Source organism: Myxocyprinus asiaticus, chromosome 11 (assembly GCF_019703515.2).
Source record: "Myxocyprinus asiaticus isolate MX2 ecotype Aquarium Trade chromosome 11, UBuf_Myxa_2, whole genome shotgun sequence".
Classification (NCBI taxonomy): Eukaryota; Metazoa; Chordata; class Actinopteri; order Cypriniformes; family Catostomidae; genus Myxocyprinus; species Myxocyprinus asiaticus.
The window spans coordinates 25019178-25044426 of record NC_059354.1 but is presented as its reverse complement, the minus strand read 5'-3'; the positions used below and the strand labels follow the sequence as shown (position 1 = coordinate 25044426).

General features: G+C 41.9%; 1 protein-coding gene across 2 annotated transcripts in view; it reads left to right on the top strand.

The window, feature by feature from the left end:
• Window positions 1–22369, top strand: part of LOC127448387 (tomoregulin-2-like) — a 101810-nt gene extending 79441 nt beyond the window's left edge. The window contains exons 6-10 of one of the 2 annotated variants that reach the window (XM_051710874.1): window positions 15982–16130; window positions 16503–16562; window positions 16679–16802; window positions 20440–20598; window positions 21835–22369. In XM_051710874.1, the coding sequence (XP_051566834.1) occupies window positions 15982–16130; window positions 16503–16562; window positions 16679–16802; window positions 20440–20598; window positions 21835–21931 (589 nt within the window). In that variant the 3' untranslated portion in view covers window positions 21932–22369. The remainder of the gene's footprint in view (window positions 1–15981; window positions 16131–16502; window positions 16563–16678; window positions 16803–20439; window positions 20599–21834) is intronic. The other variant, XM_051710873.1, reaches the window with a different exon arrangement.
• The last annotated feature ends 2880 nt before the right edge of the window (window positions 22370–25249 follow it).

The window sequence follows — 25249 nt, the reverse complement described above, 5'->3', positions numbered from 1 at the left end:
AAGCTAATTATGATTCTGAGTTAGTTCCGGTCCTCTAAGCCATTTAAAAAGTACTGATATTTAGTTCAGCAGCACCAGGATGCTTCACTGTTTGTATAATTCCGCTGGTTCGTGTTCCCAACATTCCAGTTCCAACCTCTCAGTCTGTGCATTGCTCGCTGCTTTGGCTTTGTTTGGATCTGTTTTCGTTAACAGAGCAAAAATAGACAAAACAACTGGCCATGTTGTGTCTATATTGTAAGTTACTCAATATTTACTTGCTGCTTATAGAAAAGTTGTGTAAAAGCAGTATCACAGTTGAAATTGTGCTAATTTACATCCAAATCACATTGCTTAATGCTTAATAGCATGACAAGTTAAAATAAGTACTTTTATTCAAGCCTTTCCTCTCAAGGAATATAAACTTTAAAAAATAAAAAAAAACATGATTCACATTTTATATTTAAGAACCGCCCAAGGTTGTGGCAAGGAAGTTTTTGTTGTCTTGGGAGTCAGTGAAATGCTCAAACTGTCAACAGGAGTGAAGGAGACTACTCTTTAATCTTAATAGAAGAAGGCCTCTCTCTTCCTCCCTCCTGCCTATCTCTCTCTCTCTGAAGGGAATTACATGTCGGCATTGGCAAAGAAAGCCTGTAGATTCACTAAAGATTCAGCAAGCACTAGCTGGAGAGCTGAGGTGTTTGGAGGCATCAAAATAAACAGCCTGGCCCTCTCCCTCCTCTGAGATTTCTGGCCGATTTGAGGCATTTATGGCTGAGTTGTAGGGATGGTCCCAAGGCAGGCCCTTTCTCTGATACACTTGACTGCGGATGACTCACTCACCTCACTGTTCCTCTCCCCCAAACACTCTCACTGCCCTTTTGTCTCTCTCTCTCACACACACAATCCTTCTGTCTTCCTGCATCAATTGAAAGGATTACTGAAAAAAATAAGATGAAAGATTATAGATAAAATCAATGCTATAAGCTGCATTAATAACATTTCTGTGTGTGTTTGTGCACTGATTTTGTGTAGTGACAAGCATTTAACACTGATTGTGTGGCTAAGTGTGGCTAGAGAGATTGAAGTACATTGTAAAAAGTGGTAACCTGCCATTTTTACCTTGAGGAGCTATTTCTACCTGATCTAACCCTTGAAATGAATTTTGTTGGTGTATTATATTGTATTGAGGTTGATTTAGTGATGTTAAATTATATTTTTTATTTATTTCTAATTTAGATGTTACCTCATGAAGAAATTTTTTTGCAAGTACAGTATACACTATATGCTGTATGTGCAGTATAGAAGTGTCATATGGGGTCTACTCAGATTCACTCTGACAAGTATCTAACAGAATTCTGCGATTTTGTCCAAAAATTACAAAGAACAACACCAAACAATGCATATAGGCCTGAATTGGCTGATTTCCATTGATTATTAATATACCAAAATTATGTTTGGATGCATTTAAACGTGAAGGTATAATTTCTGTTGTCACAAAACGGAATTACAAAAATAATGACAGGTGCTGAACACTCCCCTCATATGCCACTGGTTGAACAAACATGAAGTCCCACCACAGATGTTTTTATAGTGCCGCAGAGCCACAGTATTTACACTTTGCAGGGAATTGAACTTACAAAAGGATTGCTTATGGACATATTACTGTAAGCTGGTATAGGTCAAAGTATTGTAACATCAAAATAGTACACAGCCCACTTTAAAATCAAGTCCCACAGATTTACTACATACACTATATTGCCAAAAGTATTCGCTCATCTGCCTTTAGATGCATATGAACTTAAGTGAAATCCCATTCTTAATCCATAGGGTTTAATATGACGTCGGCCCACCCTTTGCAGCTATAACAGCTTCAACTCTTCTGGGAAGGCTTTCCACAAGGTTTAGGAGTGTGTTTATGGGAATTTTTGACCATTCTTCCAGAAGCGCATTTGTGAGGTCAGACACTGATGTTGGACAAGAAGGCCTGGCTCGCAGTCTTCGCTCTAATTCATCCCTAAGGTGCTCTATCGGGTTGAGGTCAGGACTCTGTGCAGGCCAGTCAAGTTCTTCCACACCAAACTTGTTCATCCATGTCTTTATGGACCTTGCTTTGTGCACTGGTGCGCAGTCATGTTGGAACAGGAAGGGGCCATCCCCAAACTGTTCCCACAAAGTTGGGAGCATGGAATTGTCCAAAATCTCTTGGTATGCTGAAGCATTCAGAGTTCCTTTCACTGGAACTAAGGGGCCAAGCCCAGCTCCTGAAAAACAACCCCACACCATAATTCCCCCTCCACCAAACTTCACAGTTGGCACAATGCAGTCAGACAAGTACCGTTCTCCTGGCAACCGCCAAACCCAGACTCGTCCATCAGATTGCCAGATGGAGAAGCGTGATTCGTCACTCCAGAGAACGCATCTCCACTGCTCTAGAGTCCAGTGGCGGCGTGCTTTACACCACTGCATCTGACGCTTTGCATTGCACTTGGTGATGTATGGCTTGGATGCAGCTGCTCGGCCATGGAAACCCATTCCATGAAGCTCTCTACGCACTGTTCTTGAGCTAATCTGAAGGCCACATGAACTTTGGAGGTCTGTAGCGATTGACTCTGCAGAAAGTTGGCGACCTCTGCGCACTATGCGCCTCAGCATCCGCTGACCCCGCTCTGTCATTTTACGTGGCCTACCACTTCGTGGCTGAGTTGCTGTCATTCCCAATCGCTTCCACTTTGTTATAATACCACTGACAGTTGACTGTGGAATATTTAGTAGCGAGGAAATTTCACGACTGGACAGGTGGCATCCTATCACAGTACCACGCTGGAATTCACTGAGCTCCTGAGAGCGGCCCATTCTTTCACAAATGTTTGTAGAAGTAGTCTGCATGCCTAGGTGCTTCATTTTATACACCTGTGGCCATGGAAGTGATTGGAACACCTGAATTCAATTATTTGGATGGGTGAGCGAATACTTTTGGCAATATAGTGTATTAAAGTGTTGCAAACACAAGAATAAGCCATGAAAAAGGTCCTCACAGACAGCTGATTCTGAGACTCACTATCCCAGTGTAACAAAGTCTGTGATGGGGTGCAGGGAGGAGGCGGGAGACAGCGAAGTCCAACTCAAAAGGTAATTTTATTTTCATACTTTTCAGTATTTAACACACACTCAATGTTTGCTTTTCAGCAGAACTCATTTCTGGTTCACACACACGCTGGAAGCTCAACTCTCTCTCTCCTTTCACTGGTGTCTAGCTCTCTCTTAAAACCTGTTTCCACTCTCACTGCAATAACAAACAGCTGTTAGAGACAATCATTCTCAGGTGATGATCCTTACCGTTCTCATCTCCTGATCTCGCTCTCCATTCACAAGCCGGCGCTTAACCACACCCCCACCGCCCGTCTCAGGCCAGGGAGTCATCAGGCCTGTCCAGTACTGACTTCCGGCTGATATACAGCACTGGGCGCTCCTCCCCCTTGACCACCTGGGACAACACGGCTCCCAACCCCCTGTCTGATGCATCAGTCTGTACAATAAAAGAGAGAAATATTAGGAGCATGTAACAACGACCCACCACAAAGCGCAGCTCAGATCAAGCAGTTCGTCAATACGAGGCACTGGATACGTGTCAAATTTAGACACTGCATTGACCTTTCTATAATCCACATAGAAATGGACCAAGCCATCACTCTTCAGAACCAGCACCACCGGGCTGGCCCAGTCACTGTGGGATTCTTCTATTTTCCACATATCGAGAATGGCCTTTAATTCTTCCCAAACCACTTTTTTTTGTGCTCGGGTAATCGGTAGGGAGGACTGCGTACCACTACCCATGGGGTTGTTTCAATATGGTGTTTTATGAGGTACATATGACCGGAAAGGGACGAGAACACATCCGAGAATTCTCTTTACAACCGGGCCACGTCTGTGATTTGCAACGGTGAGAGGTGGTTTCCGCCTCGATTGGCTTTTAAGTTCACCTCCAGCCCGAACTCTTCCCTCTCTGGTACCACCGTCGCCAAAGCCACAGGGACCACCTCCCTCCACGGTTTTAGGAGGTTGACGTGGTAAATTTGCCGTGCTCTGCCCCTCTCCATTTGTTTAACTTTATAATCGACTTCCCCAACTCACCGTGTGACCTCAAAGGTCCCTTGCCACTTTGTGAGTAATTTAGAGCTTGATGTGGGTAGTAATACAAGGTCTTTATCTTCTTGTGTAAATTCCCAGAGCTGAGCTCCCCTGTTATACAGCTGGGACTGACGTTCTTGAGCCTGTAGCTAATTCTCCTGTGATAGTTGCCCCAGTGTTTGGAGTTTTGCTTTCAGGTCAAGAACATTGTAACCTACTTCACAGCAGAAGGGAAGGACAACACAGGAAAGCAGGTTTTTCCAGGCTCAGGTAAGACTTTTAATTGGCCACTTCAGTGCTTTTCAACTTCACAAACTCATCAGCTTCACAGGCACGTAGTCACTTAAACACATTAGCTTTTACAGGCACGTAGTTACTTAAACACATCAGCTTCACAAATACAACAGAATGAACGCAATAGCTTCAGGATCACTGTGGCCTTCCTTGTGCCAGACTCTCTCTCCCCCTCTGCTGGTTGCGTGGCTGCTTATATGCCGCTCTCCCCATGCTCACTGGAATTAGAAACAGGTGTTAAACATAATCTAGCTCAGGTGCAAGCACCCTTACCGCTTTCTCTCTCTCCGGACGGACGCTAGACCACGCCCCCGCTACCACATATCCCCACCGCCCGACTCAGGCCGGGGAGACATCCGGCCTGTCTACCACTCCCCCCATTTCTGGAAAGGAAGTCGGCAACAGCCATCTGCGCTCCCGGTCTGTGGATCACCTTGAATTTAAAGGGCTGGAGAGCCAGATACCACCGGGTGATCCACGCATTGGTATCCTTCACGTGGTGGAGCCATTGGAGTGGGGCATGATCCGAGCAGAGGGTGAAGGCCTGCCCCAACAGGTAGTACCGGAGAGTGAGTCCCACCCACTTGATGGCGAGACATTCCTTTTCAACGGTGCTGTACTTAGTCTCCCTCAGCGAGAGCTTGCAGCTAATGTACAGCACCAGGCGCTCCTCCCTGTCCACCACCTGCGAGAGCACGGCCCCTAGCCCTCTGTTTGAAGCGTCCGTCTGCAAGACAAAAGGGAGAGAGAAATCGGGTGAATGTAAAAGCGGCCCCCCGCAAAGTAACCTGCATGAACGCCTGTTGACACTGCTCCGTCCACTGGACCAGATCTGGAGCTCCCTTTTTAGTGAGATCAGTCAGCGGGCTGGTGACATCTGAATAATTAGGCATGAATCTCCTATAATAGCCAGCCAGCCCCAGGAACTGTCTCACCCCCTTTTTGGTCTTGGGCCTCAGGCAGGTTGCAATCACCGCAGTCTTGTCAATTTGGGGACACACCTACCCGTGAACCAAGTGGAACCCCAGATACCCTACCTCCATTTCCCGACGGCTCTGCGGTATTAAGAGCTGGGTTGAATCTTCCTTTGTTTGAGCGTCCTGCATCACTCTATACAACCACTCGTTTATAATTGTGAAATAAGGATATGAAAGGGCAACACCCGGCTGGAGTTGTTGACCATCGATCACTCTCACTTGGTCAAAGGCATGCTCGAGGGTTTCGTCTCGCGACTGCTCCAAAGGGAAATCCCCTTCGGGAAATCCCCTGAGGACAGGAGGGGCTGCAGCCTCTCCCCCCCTCACATCATCCTGACGTGGAGTAGACGAAGATGGCCCTGGCTCCGCCTGCCCTGCCAGAGCATCGCACATTTCACATCTCATCGCTTTTGTGCAGGACCCATCCGCGCATATTCCCTTTAATACATTTCTAAATTCAGGCCAATTAGTCCCCAAAATCAGCAGATGGGTGAGGCGGGAACTAACCACGGCCTCCACTCTATGTGTTTTTCCTCGGAATTTAATCACAAGGGTCACCACAGGATAGTTGTGAATATCCCCATGCACACACTTCACCCTCACCATTTTAGCTGTGCCCAAAGCCTTGTGTTGAACCAAGCATTGGTGGATAGTGGTTTGATTACAACCCGTGTCCACCAATGCTTGGTGAGTAGCCCCCTTGACTCTTACCGGTATCCGGTACGCTTCCGCCCGATCGGGGGCAGCCTGCGGAGTGTCAGAGATCCGGACCACCATTCCCAGTTCCATCACAGGGCATTGATCCCGGAAGTGTCCCGGATCCCCGCAACTCCAGCAGACCGGCCCAGGCGCCACGCCCGCACCGGCATCGGCGGACACTTCCACCTGAGGGGGAGAGCGGCGGGGCACTGTTGATGCTGTGGGTAACTGGCTTCGGTGGCGGGACCCCTCGCCTCTGCGGGGCAGGAACGGGCTCTGGGGAGAGAGCAGAGTGACAGAGAAGAGGGGGGGAAGAGATCGGGGAAAACATAGGGGAGGGGGTGAGTGTGAGGGCTCTTCTGCCCTCTGGTATGCCGCCAAATAGTCCTCCGCTAGTTGGACAGCTTCATCCAGCGACGCCGGGCGGTGGCACTGGACACACTCTGCCATTCCTCTTGGTAGTCGATGGATTAGCTGCTCCAGCACCACCTGGTCAACAACTCCCGCGAATTCACGATCCCCTGCCAGCAGCCATTTCCAGCAGGCATCTCGGAGCCGTTGGGTGAAAGCAAATGGGCGGCTGGTCTTCTCCAGCTTCATGGACCAGAAGAGCTGCCGGTACTGCTCTGGACTACGGCCAACCCGCTGCAGGATGGACTTCTTCAGGTCTTCATATGCCAGGAGGTTAGCCGCCGGCAGTTGTTGTGCAGCACGCTGGGCTTCCCCGGACAGCAGAGCCAGGCTGCCCACTGATCTCGTGACCAGTTCCAGATCTCTGCGGTTCTCTCAAACAAGTCGAGGAAGGCTTCCGGGTCGTCTTCCACCCCATTTTCAGAAGTGCGTTAGGGGCAGGGGTCTGTGGTTGTCTGGGGTCTTGGCCAGGGCTCTCTCCTGGCTGAGGAGGCTCTGAATCTCATGCCGGTCCTCTGCTTGAACTTGTAGGATCTCAAAGAACTGGCGGTCTTGGTCTTGATGAAGCTCAAGCAGGGATTGATGGTGTGTCTGGTGTAGGTCTGCGAGGGACTTGAGGATCTCGGCCAACTGCGAGGACTCCATGGGGCGTACTTCAGGATCCCGGGTTTCGGCACCAGTGTAACAAACTTCACAGCAGAAGGGAAGGAGAACACAGGGAAGCGGGTTTTTCCAGGCTCAGGTAAGACTTTTAATCGGCCACTCCAGTGCTTTTCAAATTCACAAACTCATCAGCTTCACAGGCACATAGTCACTTAAGCATGTTAGCTTTTAAAGGCACGTAGCACCGTGGCCTTCCTTGTGCCAGACTCTCTCTCCCCCTCTGCTGGTGGCGTGGCTGCTTATATGCCGCTCTCCCCATGCTCACTGGAATTAGAAACAGGTGTTAAACATAATCTAGCTCAGGTGCAAGCACCCTTACCGTTTTCTCGCTCTCCGGACGGACGCTTGACCATGCCTCCTCTGCCACAAACATATTGAAGTTAGTTTTTGCTGTTTGAAGGTCCCTCCTCCAAATTTTCTCTCACAACGTCTAAGACGTCGCGAGGCTTACGCCCATACAATAATTCAAAGAGGGAGAACCCTGTGGAGGCTTGCGAGACCTCTCGAACTGCGAATAACAGGGGTTCAAGCCACTTATCCCAATTCCGAGCATCTTCGTGCACGAACTTACGAATCATGTTATTCAGGGTTTAATTAAACCATTCAACCAATCATCCATTTGCGGGTGGTACACGCTTGTCCTAATTGATTTAATGTCCAATAATTTGTACAGCTCGCGTAGTGTACGTGACATGAAAGTAGTGCCTTGGTCAGTGAGGATTTCTTTCAGAATCCCCACTCGGGAGATAATTCATAAGAGTGCCTCCACAACACTACGTGCTGAAAGGCACTGCTTCCGGATATCACATTGCGTAGTCCACCAGAACCAACACAAAGCGATGCCCACGTGCCGTCTGCTCTAATGGCCTGATGAGTTCCATACCAATTCTTTCGAAGGGGATCTTGATGAAAGGAAGCGGGTGCAAAGGCACTCTTGTGGTGGCCAGCAGATTCACCAGCTGACATTCACATCATGCCACACATCATCTGCAAACATTCCCGTGAATTCTCGGTCAATAGAAACCATAGTGGTTCAGTGTCTTTTCCTGCCCTAAGTGAGCCACCATTGAGATTATAATGGGCTGTCTAGAATAACATTTCCCAATGGCTCTTCAGTATCATCAACAGGGTTGTATCTTCTTTTGTCTGAGCATCCTGTATCACTCGATACAACCGGTCATTTATAATAGAAAAGTACAGATATGCAAGTGAAATGTCTGGCTGAAGGCGTTAACCATCAATCACTCTCACTTGGTCAGTGCCTAGGCGTGCCTAAGAGTCTTGTCTCGCATCTGCTCGAGAGGGAAACCCCCAGCAGGGAATCCTCTAAGGGCTGGGGATGCCAAGACTTCCTTCTCTCTTACATCATCCTGACATGGAGCTGACATAGACATGACACATCCGCACAAATTTCCCTAAATAACGTGTGCACTAACCGCAGCCTCGACACTATGCTTTTGTCCCCGGAATTGAATTGTCACAGTCACTACAGGATAATCATGGATATCCTCATGCACACACCTTACCTTCACCTTGTGACTAGCACCCAAAGCCTCGTCTTGAACCAGGCATTGATGGATGGAGGTTTGGCTGCAACCCGAATCCACCAAGGCTTGGTATGTACCCCCCTAATACTCACGGGTATGCGGTATGTCCCAGCTCGATCAGGGGTGGCCTGCAACACGTCAGGGACCTGAACCAATGTCCCCAACTCCATCATCGGGCTTTGGTCCTGGAAATGCCCGGGCTCCCCACAGCTCCGAAAGACTGGCCCAGACTCAACGCCTGCATCCGTGGCAGCAGGTCCACCAACCTGGGAGTGAGAGCATAGAGGGGCAGGGGAAACCGGCGGGTAGTGCAGCCTAGGAGCTGGTTTGGGAGGGGGCACTCCCCGTTTCTGGGGAGGAGGAACAGGATGGAAAGGGGAAGGAGGGGAGACAAGAGAGAGAGAGAGAGAGAGAGAGAGAAGGATCTCGGGGCTCGCCGGCTCCCGAATATGCCACCATGTGGTCCTCTGCCAGCTGGATGGTCTTTTGGAGCGATGCCGAGTGGTGGCATTGGACCCACTCCACCGTCCCTCTCGGAAGTTGAGCGATAAACTGCTCCAGTGCCACCAGATTGATCACAGCTCCGACACCGCGTTTCTCAGCCAGGAACCACCTCCAGCAAGCATCCTGGAGCTGCTGGGCGAAGGCAAACGGGCGGCCTTGCTCGCCAATGGTCAGGAGGTTCTCTGTTGGTAACTGCTGCACCGCAAGTTGGGATTCCCGGACAACAGTGGTATCAACCGGACCACCCACTGGGTGCTCGGCCATCAAAAGGCCCCGCCATCCGCTCGAAGAGCTCCAGGAAGGCCTCCGGATCATCTTGGGGGCCCATCTTGACTAGCGGAACATGGTGCGGGATGGTTGTGGGGTCCGGGGTTGTAGCGGCAGCACCCTCCTGGTGCAGCAAGCTCTGGAGCACCTACTGGTCCTCCGCTAGGGCCTGGAGGAGTGCAATTAACTGCTGCTCCCATTCTGTGCACAGCTCCAGGAGGGTCTGATGTTGTGTCTGGTGGATGCTGGCGAGGGTCTTGAAAATTTTCTCCAGAGGTGATGCATCCATGGCGGCATTCTTCCTCCCTTAATTCCCAGATTTCGGCACCAGTGTATCAAAGTTCATGATGAGGTGCAGGGAGGAGGTGGGAGATGGTGAAATCCAACTCAAAAGGTAATTTTATTTTTATGCTTTTCAGTATTTAACATACACTCAATGTTTACTTTTCAGCAGAACTCGTGTCTGGTTCACACACATGCTGGAAGCTCAGCTCTCTCTCTCTCTCCTGATCTTGCTCACCATTCACAAGCTTGCACTCAACCACGCCCATACCACCACACCCAGTTAACACTACTAACACTAACTAGTCTCAAACCGACAGTGCAAACCCAAACATCAAAATCAATCAGATCATTAAACAATCTAAAAGCATCTGCTTGGAACACTGAGATAAAACCATGAAACGAAAATGCAAAGTCAATTTTATGGGAACTCTAAAGACAACTATGATTTGGAAGAATATCTCATCACTGTCAAGAGATACAGTACATAGCAGAGACAGGTTCTCACCACATACTGGCTTAGTATAGCCTGAAAGAAAGATAGACAAAGAGAGAGAGGGGCTAAAGTGTGTGAGTAAAGGGCAACTGGACAGACAGAAAACCCACAGGCCATGCAGGCAACGTTTAGATAACAGGGAAACCACATGGCTCTTTCAAATCAATAAGACATATCCCCTCACTCAACAAGATAAACACACACTTACACACACACACACACACACACACACACATAAAGGCTACCATCCAAACAACCTGGAAATCTTAGCCCTTCGGTTTGACTCACCCCCAAAGCCATTATTGCTTGATTTGCTATTGGAAATCTTTGACACATGTGTGTGTGTGGGGCGGGGGAGGGGGGGGGGGTTGGGGGGTTGGGTGGTTTATGAGGAAAATGTATTAGGTTACAAACTGGTAATTACAAGGGTATTGTGCTATAAATGTGGTTTACTAGTGTCCCCATAATTCAAATCGTTTAAAAAACATACTAAATGTTTTTTTTGAAAATGCAGAAAGTTTTTTGTGAGGGTTAGGTTTAGGGGTAGGGTTAGGGTTAGGGGATAGAATCTATAGTTCGTACACTATAAAAATCATTATGCCTATGGAGAGTCCTCATAAGGATAGCCGCACCAACTTGTGTGTGTGTGTGTGTGTGTGTGTGTGTGTGTGTGTGTGTGTGTGTGTTGTTGTTGACGCAGTGCAGTTGTGGTGTGCGTGTGTCTAGAGAATGTGAGAGGTGCCATTAAATATTCATGCTCTAAAAACACATTAGCCTTTATGACCACTACAGACGGTCATACTAGGGAGCAAATGGGTGTGTGCATCATTGGTGTCTCTTGGAAATAGCACAATAAATATAAGCTCAATATCGTTATGTCTGTTTGTTAGTTTTTATCTTACATCCAATGTTTCTGAGGATGAATCTAAATTACTCTGCATTACAATCCTCAATTAGCAACAGCAAACAATCAAAGCTGCCCTTGAATTAACTCTATGCCAGAGTTCAATTAAATCAACGTCTCTGTTTATAATAGTTGTTTTTCTCTCATTTGTAGTCAATACGCAGTACGCCAGTAGTGCCAGTCTCAAAGAATACAAAATAGCTCTTCACTTCACTAAAGCTCTCTGGCAGGGTGGAAATATTAAAAAGTAAAATTGAAGAAAGAAAAACACACACGCACGCACACACACACAAATAATGACAGATTTATAATTATACTGCCGTCTGTTTGCTGCTGCCCAGCGAGAAGTGACTGAGGAACAGCAGTTTAATTGTCATTTCTGCTCAACATGTTCCTGCAGTGCTACATAGACCCCCACACACACACTAGCGAGAGAGACTACAACACAAACACCTGAATATGAATATACAGTACAGATCATACATTTAACTGAACTCCTCATAGAGATACTAACATGCAAAATGCACTCACTGAAACACAAAATTATGCACATGGAAGGTAGATAAAAGATTTTCGACACACGATTATGAGCTCTAGACTCTTGGTCAGAAATGTAAGGACCAGTTCACATCATTTGTTTTTCTATCACAGTGGGGATTTTCCGTTGACATTTGTTGTTTTTATACTGGCTAATGACATTTTCTGTCCCCTAACACTACCCCTAGCCCTCACAGAAAACTTTTTACGTTATACACTGGCAGCCAAAAGTTTGGAATAATGTACAGATTTTGCTGTTTCGGTAGGAAATTGGTACTTTAATTCACCAAAGTGGCATTTAGTTGATCACAAAACTATAGTCAGGACATTACTGATGTAAAAAACAGCACCATCACTATTTGAAAAAAGTCATTTTTGATCAAATCTAGATAGGCCCCATTTCCATCAGCCATCACTCCAACACTCCTTGAGTAATCATGCTAAATTGCTAATTTGGTACTAGAAAATCACTAGCCATTATATCAAACACTGCTGAAAGCTATTTTGTTTGTTAAATGATGCTTAACATTGTCTTTGTGTTTGTTTTTGAGTTGTCACAGTATGCAATAGACTGGCATGTCTTACGGTCAATATTATGTCAAAGATGACAAAAAAGAAATAGCTTTCTCTTGAAACTCATCAGTCAATCATTGTTTTGAGGAATGAAGGCAATACAATGCTTGAAATTGACAAAAAATGGAAGATTTCATACAAAGGTGTACTCTAAAGTCTTCAAAGACAAAGAACAACTGGCTCTAACAAGGGCAGAAAGAGGATAAGTACATCAGAGTCTCTAGTTTGAGAAATAGACACCTCACATGTCCTCAGCTGACAGCTTCATTGAATTCTACCCGCTCAACACCAGTTTCATGTACAACAGTAAAGAGAAGACTCAGGGGTGCTGGCCTTATGGGACAAATTGCAAAGAAAAAGCCACTTTTGAAACAGAAAACCAAAAACAAAAGGTTAGAGTGGGCAAAGAAACACAGACATTGGACAACAGATAATTGGAAAAGAGCGTTATGGATCTTAACCCCATTAGCTTTTGTGGGATCAGCTAGACTGTAAGGTGTGTGAGAAGTGCCTGAAAAGACAGCCACATCTATGACAAGTGCTACAGGAAGCGTGGGGTGAAATATCACCTGAGTATCTGGACAAACTGACAGCTAGAATGCCAAGGATCTGCAAAGCTGTCATTGCTGCACATGGAGGAATTTTTGATGAGAACTCTCTGCAGAAGTTTAAGTAATTTTAATAGTAATTTTTCACGTTATTAATGTCTTTGGTGAATAAAAGTACCAATTTCTTTCCATAAGAGCAAAATCTGTACATTATTCCAAACTTTTGGCTGCCAGTGTGTGTATATATATATATATATATGTATGTATATATATATATATACAGTTGAAGTCAGAAGTTGTAAGGTGTATGTAAACTTCTGACTTCAACTGACCAAAAAATCAACAAATAGAATTTCAAATTGAGACACTAAAGCCATCAAATTTTAAGCTAGCCTCCTATCCAACACTTTTTTCCTATCCAACATTTTAAGAAAGGAAACATTAGTAATCTAATTCAGCAGTTCTGCCCCGTTTCGTGCCTGGCCCACCGGGAAAAATCCCAGTTCTCCCTATGGCCAGTCCGCCCCTGCCTACAATTATTTCGATTTGTTATGAGACTGGGTTGGTTTTACAATCCACTTGTCCCCGCAATGTAGGCAAAACATCACCCACACACACACAAACAAATGCATACCATACTTTCAATGTGTCTTTGTCTCGGCCTTTCATCTGTGCACACACTGTGCACAAATATTAGCATTCATTACCATCACTAATGAAGGTATGTGAATAAGAGCAGCCATTAAAATGAGCGAAAGAACATCAAAGCGGTGGAGCTCGTAATCTGCCGTTTGAAACAGAGCATTGTATTATTCTCCACTGATGTGTTCTCAGAGCCTTCATTGCTAAGCCAGTCCTCTGTGCTAGTCATTAAGTCCCTGAGATGATAGACTCATGAATATACTATAGATTGAAAATTACTGCTACATCCAGTTCAATCCTGTTCAGATTCATTTCAAAGCTCTTCCTTCCAGCTTCACACTGATCTAAGAAGAAATGAATGAGAACAGACTAAACTTATTACATTTGCAATCTTGACACCCTTATCAGCATTTATAAGGTATACACAAGGACAGATTATGGTCTTGCTACGCCCTAGGGCGCCAGCATCATTCGAGGCCCCTTCTTGTTGCAAATGCAAGATGTTATGTCCAAATAACAAGGAATAGGTGACACTTTACAAAAAGTTTGTATTTGTTAACATTAGTAAATGCATTATGTATTATGAACCAACAAGGAATAATATATTTTTACAACATTTAATAATCTTGGTTAATGTTAATTTATGAAAATATAACTGTTAATTGTTAGTTCTTGTTAGTTTACAATGCATTAACTAATTTTAACATACTGTACTCTACATACCATAACACCTTTACATTAAAAATGCATTAGTACATGTTGAAATTAACCAACCAATATTAAAGGTGCACTCAGTAATTTTTTCCTAATTAAAAAAGTTTTACTCCTAAAGAACTTTATTGTAATTTTAAAGCATATATATATATAAAATCATGACCACAACATGAGATGAGGACTCTAGTCATATCAGTATCCTTATTAAAGCTGTTTTATTTTACATGGGGCAGGGGCACGCCCTCATGGGGCCAGCTGAATACTACTCGCTTAATCTCAGTAACCGTCTTGTTATTGGACACTTTCACTCTTAGATTAAATTAATCATGGCTGATTGTGAATAGTTAATTTCTACAATGGCATCTGTAAATGAAAACTATTGATTTTGAATGATGCTGCATCCACACCACTTGGTGTCACTGTAACTGAGTGCACCTTTAACAAGTGTTGAAAAAGTGCTGTTCATTGTTAGTTCATAGTAACAAATGTTAATGAATACAACCTTATTGTAAAGTGTTACCATAAAAATGTTATCATAAAAATGAGAAATAATCTAAAATCACATTTGCTTGAACTAAAGTCACAAATACAATAAATAAAGTTGGTATTGCAAGAAAGAAAACTTACTGTGCATAATAGTTTGCAAAAGAGAAAGGCAATCTACCATTACTAGCAGTAAGGTGTTCAGGGATTATTAGTGCTAAAAGAAGAGGCCAGGAACAGATAACATTTCTCATTAAGTAATTTATTGTCTATACATGTCGATTTTACTTCTTTAGTGAATTGTTTCTGGGTTTCTCTCAGCTTGAGACCCCTGTTAAGACAAAGGCTCTGGAGCACTGGCCCCGCTGGCGCAGTCCATATTCCATCCTTGGGTAGACACATCATAAAAACGCTGTTGATGTTGGTGCTAATCTGTTTCTAATGGTAATTCATCCAGCCCCAAGCCAAATGGGCAATTATAAACATCAGTTAATGTTTATGTGAAGTTGCTGTTCTCGCTGATGCAGACCTTCTATAAAGAGGCATGTATTTTTGCCATTGTAATCTGTGAGTGTGTTTCAGTGCTCTAGTCTCACAGGACACCTGTGAAAATGCTGATCTTAACACTCATACGTGATGGAGAGGTGTACATTCAAACTGTAATGTTTACCCTTTGCAGAACTGGCTTTTACAAAAGGCATAAAAAGAAGTTTTTGGATGATTGATTGTGTCTACCAGCAACACTGGAATGGACTTAATGTCTAAAACTGTCCGTTTCTCGCGGGTATGCTGTGAGTGGGACAAACTTGTAAAGTTAAATTTGCTGTGCACTGTATGTTTACTTTTACTGTTATGTATTTCTTTTTTGTTTTTATTTTCACATTTTTCATTGCTGCATGCCACAAAATGGATAGTTATTTATTTTTATCAGAGCCGTGGTGTAGTGGTTAGCACACATGCCCTGACAGATTGCGCCTCAATGCTTAGTGCTCCTTAGTTGGCAATGCAACTTCAAATCTGGCTTGCGACATTTCCTGATCCTGTTCCACTTCTCTTCTGGTATCATAGCAATAAAAAGTGCCAGAAGGCCCAAAAAGTTCCTTTTTTTAAAAGAGATCATGAAAAAGGATATTAATGTAATAATAACACTCTTGCATCAGTATCAAAGGTCAAAAAATCTGATTTACCTCAAGAAACCAATCTGTGTCCCCAGTTCTAAAGTTTAAAGTGTTATGCTTAGCTTACAGCTAGATCAAACAGCACAACGCATGTCTAATAATTTTTTTTTCACGGTTTTGATAGTCAGTAATTGTGATATTTTTCTACACAGGTGTGTCTGTAACATTGACTGCTCCCACATCAGTTTTAATCCAGTGTGCGCATCAGATGGCCGTTCTTATGACAACCCCTGCCAGGTGAAAGAAGCGTCATGTCAGAGGCAGGAGCGAATCGAGGTCAAGTTCCTGGGTCACTGTCAGGGTGAGATGGCCAAATGTGTTTGCTTGTTCTGTAGAATTATTCATGTTTGCATTAGATAATGTATTTATATCCTACATATTATTAAATTATGTCTTCTACTAAAATTGTCCTTTACATCAGGCATTAGAGAACCGGAAAGAGATGATGTTAAATACATGTAAAGTATAAATGACTCGTATAGTTACATAATCAAGTTCATTCAAGCTCGGATGATCATTACTTTCTGGAATATAGCAATTTCCCTAATAACATCTTATAAAATAACAATGTTCAAATGAAAATAAAAAAATAAAATTTGTATTATGTAATCAGCTGGCTTGCTGAAGGAGATCTGTTGGTCTTTTAAACTCTTGAATTATATCTATCCTGTAGGCGACATGATTACAGGCACTAAAGCAGGAGATGGACAATATGCCAGGACAGACTACACAGGTGAGTGTGTGGGTGTATCTGGATGATTTTAACTGTCTATCTTATGGTTCTTAAGATACCCTTGAAATTTTTTGGCCCGCTTATCTGTTTGTTTTGTATGTCTGTTTGAATTGTAGAGGAGAAGCCTGAAGTTTCAGAGGTGGCACGAGGTCTTTACATCCCCTGTCCTGACCACTACAAGAATTATTGTGTTCATGGAGACTGTGAATATCCCAACATGCTCTCAACACCGTCATGCAGGTATACACATACACACACACACACACACACACACACACCATATCATCAGTGGCATACCGCAAATCTTGGGGTCCCCATGAGCCATGAGACAGGGCATCGCCCACAAGTAGTTATGTCTCGCGTGAGCATTGGTATGGGGTTGTATGGAGCGTTTGTATCTGTGGACATTTGTATGATTAAGACAGTGATGCTATTTTGGACAATTTAGCCATCTCTTTAATATTTTTCAGTTTACTTTGCCTGTTCTTTGCTCAAATATAGTCTGTTCATGTTTCTAGATTTCTTTCATTTAGAAAGTGTAAATCGTGTATGTTACAGCAAGTTTACAGCATGTCAGCACTGGAGATTAACATTTTCAACCACTCAGAAAACATTTGCCCATGTCATAATTGAGAGGGATTTCGCAATCCTTGAATGAGCATTCTCTGTGCAGCATTAAAAAATCTGTGTAAACATACAGGATATTTGCCACTACGATGGTCCTTCTATGTTCAAAATCACTCCAGGTGTTGCCAGGTGGCCTCCAGAGCATGTCAGGGAAGGCGTGGAGAATGATGATAAATTCACCAAGTAAAATCAAACCATAAATAAATACAATAAAAATGTATTGTGAAGATAAATGTAAATTAATAATAATAATAGTAGTAGTAGTACTGCTATTAATGATTATAACATGCAATATTTTACATTTACATTTATGCATTTGGCAGACGCTTTTATCCAAAGCGACTTACAGTGCACTTATTACAGGGACAATCCCCCCGGAGCAACCTGGAGTTAAGTGCCTTGCTCAAGGACACAATGGTGGTGGCTGTGGGGATCGAATCGGCAACCTTCTGATTACCAGTTATGTGCTTTAGCCCACTATGCCACCACCACTCACAAGTACACTCCTTCGAGCCAGAATATTTTCCATCTTAATAGACCGTAGCTCTGCCTTTGTTCATTTGTTCAAATATTCTGCCTCTGTAGCAAAATACATGCTTAAATGCGTGTAAGAATGATATTCTGATGCTCGCTGATGATGTCAGAGACCTGAGCAAATTTAATGGCATATAACAGTCAACTATGCGTTGTGACTCACATCTTCTGTCACCTCAGTGGAAAACTCTGCTGCACAAGTTTTTCTAGGATGCATGAAGGATTTTCCAGAACTCTTTGTGGTGGCACATATGTAGAAAATCTTAAAATATGTCGAACAAAATCACAACATTTATTTTTATTCAACATTTATAATTATTCAACATGATATCAGGGTGACATCTCTTTATGCTTTTGTGACAGGTGCAGTTTCACATAAAGATGGAGACAGTGATGCGAGTTTATCGCAAATAAAGGCTATAAAAACAGCTAAATAATACCATACAATATAATAAAAAATAATGCAAAATATGCTTTCAAATTATTGGAATATTTAAAGCTGTTAATTATACACCAGTGTATGACGCATTGCCGAATGAGTCTGTCAGACTGAATTAATGGCCATCATTTGGTGAATTGTTCCAGCACCTGAAATGTGATGAATTTTGAAAATATAATACTACAGGAAAAAATAAACACTTCAAAAAAATGGCCAGAATGCACTGCTGTTTTTAGTGGAAGAAAGTTATTTTTTGTGAGATGTAGCCTCGCCTCTTATGCTCTGCAGGATTTTTGGGCTGCCGCCTGAAAATTTTCACACTCAAATTTACAAGCTCCCTGTTCACACATACAGTGGATTAATTTAATAAAAATGGTCTCATTTTACAGATAACCCCCTAAATTTTAAGAAATTATTGCAATAATAAATAACATTGAATATGTTTACAATTTTATGATAAACCTAATTTGTTTTATTTCTAAAGCTTAAAAGCATGCCATTTCAGTTCTGTGTCCTCTATTTTCAAGCAAATTTTATTCCACTGGATGGCAGCAAGTACCAGAAAAAATCATTATTCCTCTATCACCTTCCATCACATTATACTTATCTGAAATGTAGATGGTGCTATAACCCATTTTAGCACTCACCCATAGACAACAAGTCTTTTTTTGAAGAGCTAAGAGCTTCCACATTGTTTTGTTGAATATCTTGACTTCTTGAGTTCTAGAAGCCTAATCTAGGTGTCATTGCAAAGCAGAGAATCCCAGCTTTACAATGATGTGTAACATTTCATCTTCAATAGATGAGAACCTATTTTGCTGATGGTTTGTTTCTCATACTTTTTCTACCAAACTTCATATTTTGTTCAAAACTGTTTTGACATAACATTGGATTATTCACCCACTGTCTAAGACTTTGAAAACCCCTGCTGTAGCCATAAAATAAATGGCTTATAACCCTGTTAAGAACCCCCACTCACCCCGGTTTTTTTTATTTTTATTTTTTTATTATTTATTTTATAGTGTAGAAATTCAAAAACGACTTATTGCCTTAATGTAAATTTAAAATGCAAAAATGTTTATCTGACAGTTAGGTTTAGGGGTATCTAAAGGTTTAGGGGATAGAAAATATCATTAGTTCAGTTACAGTATAAAAACAATAACAGTTTATGGAAAGTCCCCATCATGTTAGAAAAAACGAGTGTGTTGAGGTCTCTATTCCACAGCCCTTTGTCTCCCCCTAGTGTTCAATCCAAGAAAGATCTTGGCTCAGAATTGTAGACTATTCAAGATGTGAAAGCAGTATTGTGAGTAACAGAAACTAAAGAAGTACTAGAGAGAAAGAAACAAAAGAGAAAAAGCGAGTCACTCTGGTAGGTATTGCGGTGAGATAGAGACTGCTCAGAAAAGACTTCTGGAGAGAGAGAAAGACCCCTGTCTGTCTATGTGTGTGTGCATAGAGGAGAGGAATACTTCAGATGGACTGTAGACTCTAAACAGGATTACCCAATATTGGAAAGCTCAGGGGCCATAAAGCAGGATAGCCTGCTTAAACAAAGTAGTTTGTTTATACTAATAAGGAGATTAGACTATGTGTTGCATACAGCATGATCAAAATCTTACATTTCGGTATGTGTAATTTTATATTATGGTAATGGTATATATCATGGCAAATGTATTTTTGCTGGAAATTTAACACAAAAATATATATATTATTAAAATATTTATTTATTTAATAATGCCTAGTTTTGGATAATCCAGTGAATTAAATACTTTAAAAGGAAGATCAATTTTAATTTCATTATTTTCTTGTTTATTTGTAACGGTGGAAACAAGACATAAAATAAGATTATTAATGACAAATGAATGATAAGTTTGGCATCAATGCAAAAACACTTGTTTCACATTATATAACACAAGTTAAAAACTCAAGACTCAAAACAGCTATACTATATTAACCTCATTGGATAAGCCACGTTTGAAGCCAATGTAAAATAGCTGATATGTACAGATATGTACATATCCAATAGTTTTACAATAGAAGCCTAGGCTGCAAGACTGCAACACTGTTTCAGGTTATGTGTTCTGCTTGGAGTCGGATTGTTTAAATAACACTGCAGAAATACCTGGGCCCAGAGGCCATGTTTTGAGTAGTGCTGCTGCAAAACAACTTGAATAAATCCACATAGGATCTAATCTAACAACCATTGAATCCACAGACCTTCTGTAAAGAATAACATTGTGTCTTTTGCTTCTCTCTTTGCTCTTGCTGTTTCAGCTGTCACTCAGGATTCAGTGGTCCGCAGTGTGACACTAAGGAGTATAACGTGCTGTATGTGGTGCCTGGCTCTGGAAAACTGCGCTACGTCATCATTGCCTCTGTCATTGGAGCTCTGCAGGTGGCCATCATCTGTGTAGTGGTGCTGTGGATCACCCGGTTAGTATAAACACACTTACACACACATTTAAACCAAACCGTTATTTTCTCATTCTGTTACTGCTAAGAAAGAAGAAGACAGCTGCCACCTGGGAAGCTGTCACACACCTACACGCAGCTCTATAAAGAGTGAAAGTTCCTGCCAGCAGGAGTCTGCTGAATAACACACTTCACACTCTTCGAAAGGTCATTGTTGATGGCTGTGTGTGTGTGTGTGTGGTAGTGAAAACCAAATCACTGCCAGCACTAAATAACAGTAATCCTTACTTTACTGGAGAAGTAGATTGAGAGTATACAATATATTTGTGGATAATGTTAGATGGTAGAATTTACTGATAGGTGATTTGACCATCTTCTGTCTGAATATACAGTTAGATTCAATTATATCTACATGTGTCCAACTTAGCATGTGTTTTTAAGATGAAAGATAAAAGTGTGATATTTTCACCTAAAAATTTAACCCGCGATCACACTTCACACTTCGCTCATTTCCATTCATACGCATCTGAACTTGGGAGACAAACGCTTATGCAAAGAAATTTCTCATTCTGAAGTTTGGTGAACTCTGACCTGCAAATTCAGAAGACGAGAAGATGTGTGACCAATAGAAGATCAAAACGTCACACACTGACCTTTTGGCTCAACACAAAGAATACAGTACATATTTCAAAGCGTGTTTTTATTGTTGCAGCAAAGTGAGTAGATGGAATGTTTTGTCATTTTGATTATTGTATTATGAGTTATTTTTATTATATATTATTGATTGAAGCCAGAAGCCCTCGAGCGTGACATCATATCCTGTCCGGTGCGGTGTCTAAAATAATTTTGCATACTCAAAGCCTAATGTGACTGGGGCTTTAAAGGTGCTCTGAGTAATTCAAGGTGTCAGTATGAAGTCCAAGAGACCACTGTCGATAAATATTAATACAATTTTACTTGGTGCACTTTTAAAAGTAAGTTCCTAAAATTAAATTAAACATATGTGGTCAACTTTAATGTAATGATTATGTGATGTGATGTGTAAACAAGGGTTTAGTGCAGATCTTAGTGCAGTGCAGAGATTTACAACATAGGGATCATTGACAATATAGCTTTCCTTTTAACTTCAGTCACCTGTCCAGTGAAAGAAAGAAACTTTTATGGAAAATTTTGGTGATTAGAAATAACGCAAAACTGCCTGGGTGAAGTTGAGTTATATAGAAGATAAGGATGTCCTTTTGCTTCCTTCCTCTACAGAAAGTGCCCACGAACCAACAGAGTCAACCGACAGAAGCAGAACACAATGCACTACAACTCGGAAAACACCCTGCGGGCCTCCACCCGCCTCATCTGAGCGCTGGGAGCAACCGTGAGAAGAGAATCATGGGAAACATGGACAGAGGACAGAAAACAAGCTCTCCGTCCCCACACAGAGACATTTCATCCTACAGGATGAAAGGATGGAGAGGAGATAGAGGATGATGGTGCAGATTTTAACAGAGGATGATTGGATACACGCGATGCCTTGCACCTGTGGCACAGGACACTAACAGAGAATTTTAGGACACCATGATAGGACAAGTCCTGTTACTTGGTTATGTATGGGTAATATTTCCAATAGTTAATTTGTTTGTCTTGATGGGGTCCTTTTTCTGTAATGTAAATAAATAATTTATATCACAAAACATGTCTTGTCTCTCCTTTTGTGGATGCCATTAATGTTAATGAAGATCTGGCGACAATGGACAAGGTAATTTCAGGTGATTCTTGAGGGACTGGTAGAGATCTTTTTAAAACATAAATACCATGAGGCTACAACAGTTTTAAAAACTTTACTAGATAAATATGTTTTTGTTTAGTTTTTTTTTTTTTTGCATTTTCAGACCATTTGTACAGGTACTTGCCAAAATCACCGGTCACTACAACTGATACCGTTGGTCCTAAATCTGAAAATGGATGGATGGGTGGATGGATGGATGGATGGATGGATGGATAGATAGATAGATAGATAGATAGATAGATAGATAGATAGATAGATAGATAGATAGTAAAAGTAAGTAAGTGACTGTGGAATTCCTGACATTCCCTGTCTGCCAAAGCTCTTCCAAGTTCAAACCCAGACCAGTCCAGTGGAGTCCCAGCACTTCCTGCCTGACCGACAGTCTTCTGTGCCATAGGGGTAAAAGAAATCCTTCATGGAAATAAGCACATATTTGTCTAAATGTGCACAAATGTGTTTTTGTGCTGTTCCCACTTAGCAGACTCTGAATTACTCAGACTATCATGTTTTTAAACAGAATGTAAGAAATAATTGTTGTCATGGTTACATTCTGATGCAGTATGAATCTTGTAGGCCTATATAATGTTACTGAATAAAATGTGTTTCCTATATTGATTACTCAGTTAGTTATAGCATTTGTGCTAGAGTTCCAGGCAAACAGGACTCTTAGGTAACATGTCTCCGGTATATAGTAGGCATAGTTTACATTCTCAGCAACACATTTACAATTTCCAAGTATTTCAGATGATGAAGCATATATTTGATCCATTTCGTTGCACCTTCATAACACACCGACCTTAAGCTGAATCAATACATTTACTTTTAGCTGAATGTTATTGCCAAATTCCTATTTCAGTGTATCTCAGTTTTGTTTTCCTATGCCGTAAGGGAAATATACATGTGTACAGTAGTAGCCATAGTGTAATGGCAGACACTGTTTTTGCCATTGCAAAAGGAGATCTTTCTCTGCACGTTTCTCTAAAAATATATAAAAAAACAATGGCAGCAATATTGCCACCAGCACAAAGTCTTACAGGCACTGAAGAATTTGCATTCACATAACGTAACAGTCAAATTGAAGAACCTGTTACCAACAAGTTTTACACAAAGGCAGCAATTATAAATAATACTGGCATAACTTTGGCCTGCTCTGCAGTAACATGCCTTTGCAAACTTGGAATTTTCCCATGAAGCTAAGACACAAGTCATTCAATGCTTGGAGTGACGTCTTAACTCTCAGTTACAGTCAATATTAACATGACTGTAATGAAAAAGAGGATCAACTGGCTCTGATTAAACAGAAAGAACAACAGAATGTTTTTGCTTAACTGGCATTATTATTTTTTTTATTATTATTATTATTATTTTTTTGCATTGAGTTCTTTCTGCCTGTAGAGGTCAGGCCTTCTGTCAGGCATTTTATTAGCCGGATTATGTAAAACCTTTATCTGCTGGTTTTAAGTATTATTTAACAAGTTTGACTCATAAATGTTTAAATAACCATCATGCACACAGTCCAGGTTACTCTGTGGGGCAGTGTTTCTATTTGTATGACTGCATGGAGTTATGTGTTTGTGTGGATGTCCATGTGTGGATGTGGGGTCGCTTGGGTGATGGTCTTTTCTTTGTTTCCATAATCTGAGCACATGACAGGAAAATGCACTTACCCCACTAAACTGCAACATAGGAAACATTAGCACTGTTTTTCTTTGTGTATGCGTTTGTGTGTGCACAGACAGCCTGGGAGAGGGACTTTTAATCTCAAGTAATCCTGGGACAATTACCTTATGGTCTCAGGAAATGAACAGATGTAATAGATTAATGTTTATTTTTTTGTTAGATTCTTCTCCTTGTCCTCTAATAACATTCCCTTGCAGCAGTTATATAAGATGCATGTTATTCTCTCCCTATTGATTGTCATTCTCCAGAAAATGACCTCCGGTCGAAACAGAATAATGTGGCATGTTTATCTTTGATATGGGCTCCACAAAACATTTCCAGGTGAATGTAGGAGCACTTATTTCACAATGTTTACTTTCATGGCCACTGATCTATCAATGAGTTATTGTCTTTTCTTATCTTTGTTCATTAAGTAACATTTGAGCCAGACACTTGTGTAAAATTCAACACTTTAAGTTTGCACCTTGTTCTGCAAAATAAGCATTAGATTGGCCTGAGTTTATACCTTAAGCCCCTGGTCAGGCTGGGAGATCAGCAGTCTGACCAGCTAAACCAGCTGCGCACCAGCATGGCCAGGCTGAGAGCATTGCTAGGCCGGCCTAAACCAGCTAAGACCAACAAACAATTTAAGGCTGGTTTAAGCCTCTTTATTATATTTTTTTCAGCAGGGACTGCTTACAAGATGAACAAGGTGGTAAAATGCATCAATGATCATGCATTTATATATTATTCTGTCACTACATTATTATTACTGTGAGTTGTCTGCTGAATGTCTTGTGTTTATTGCACTGCTATTTTGCACTCCAGGTTAACTCTGTTTTGCCTGAGTATAATTAACATTGATTGTATTGTAAAATATTATTTCTGTCACTCTGTGTGTCAATAATTTGTTGTGGTTTCTTTGTTTTTCGACATTTCTATCTGACATAAGTGCTCTTCTTAAATTGTTCTTAAACTTAAACTTAAAATCAATATTTAAGTCCTTTTTTCCTATAAATTCACCTCCCTGCCCAGTAGGTGGTGATATGCACAATAATGCAAATCACCAAAAACAAACAAAGAAGAATGTGATAGCGGAGATTGGCTGAGTTCTGAATGGCATAATACCCAGACCACTCTTACTACTTCTACTTCTAATGGCAGAAATAGTATGAGTAGTATGGTAGTATGATACAGTGCATCCGGAAAGTATTCACAGCACTTCACTTTTTC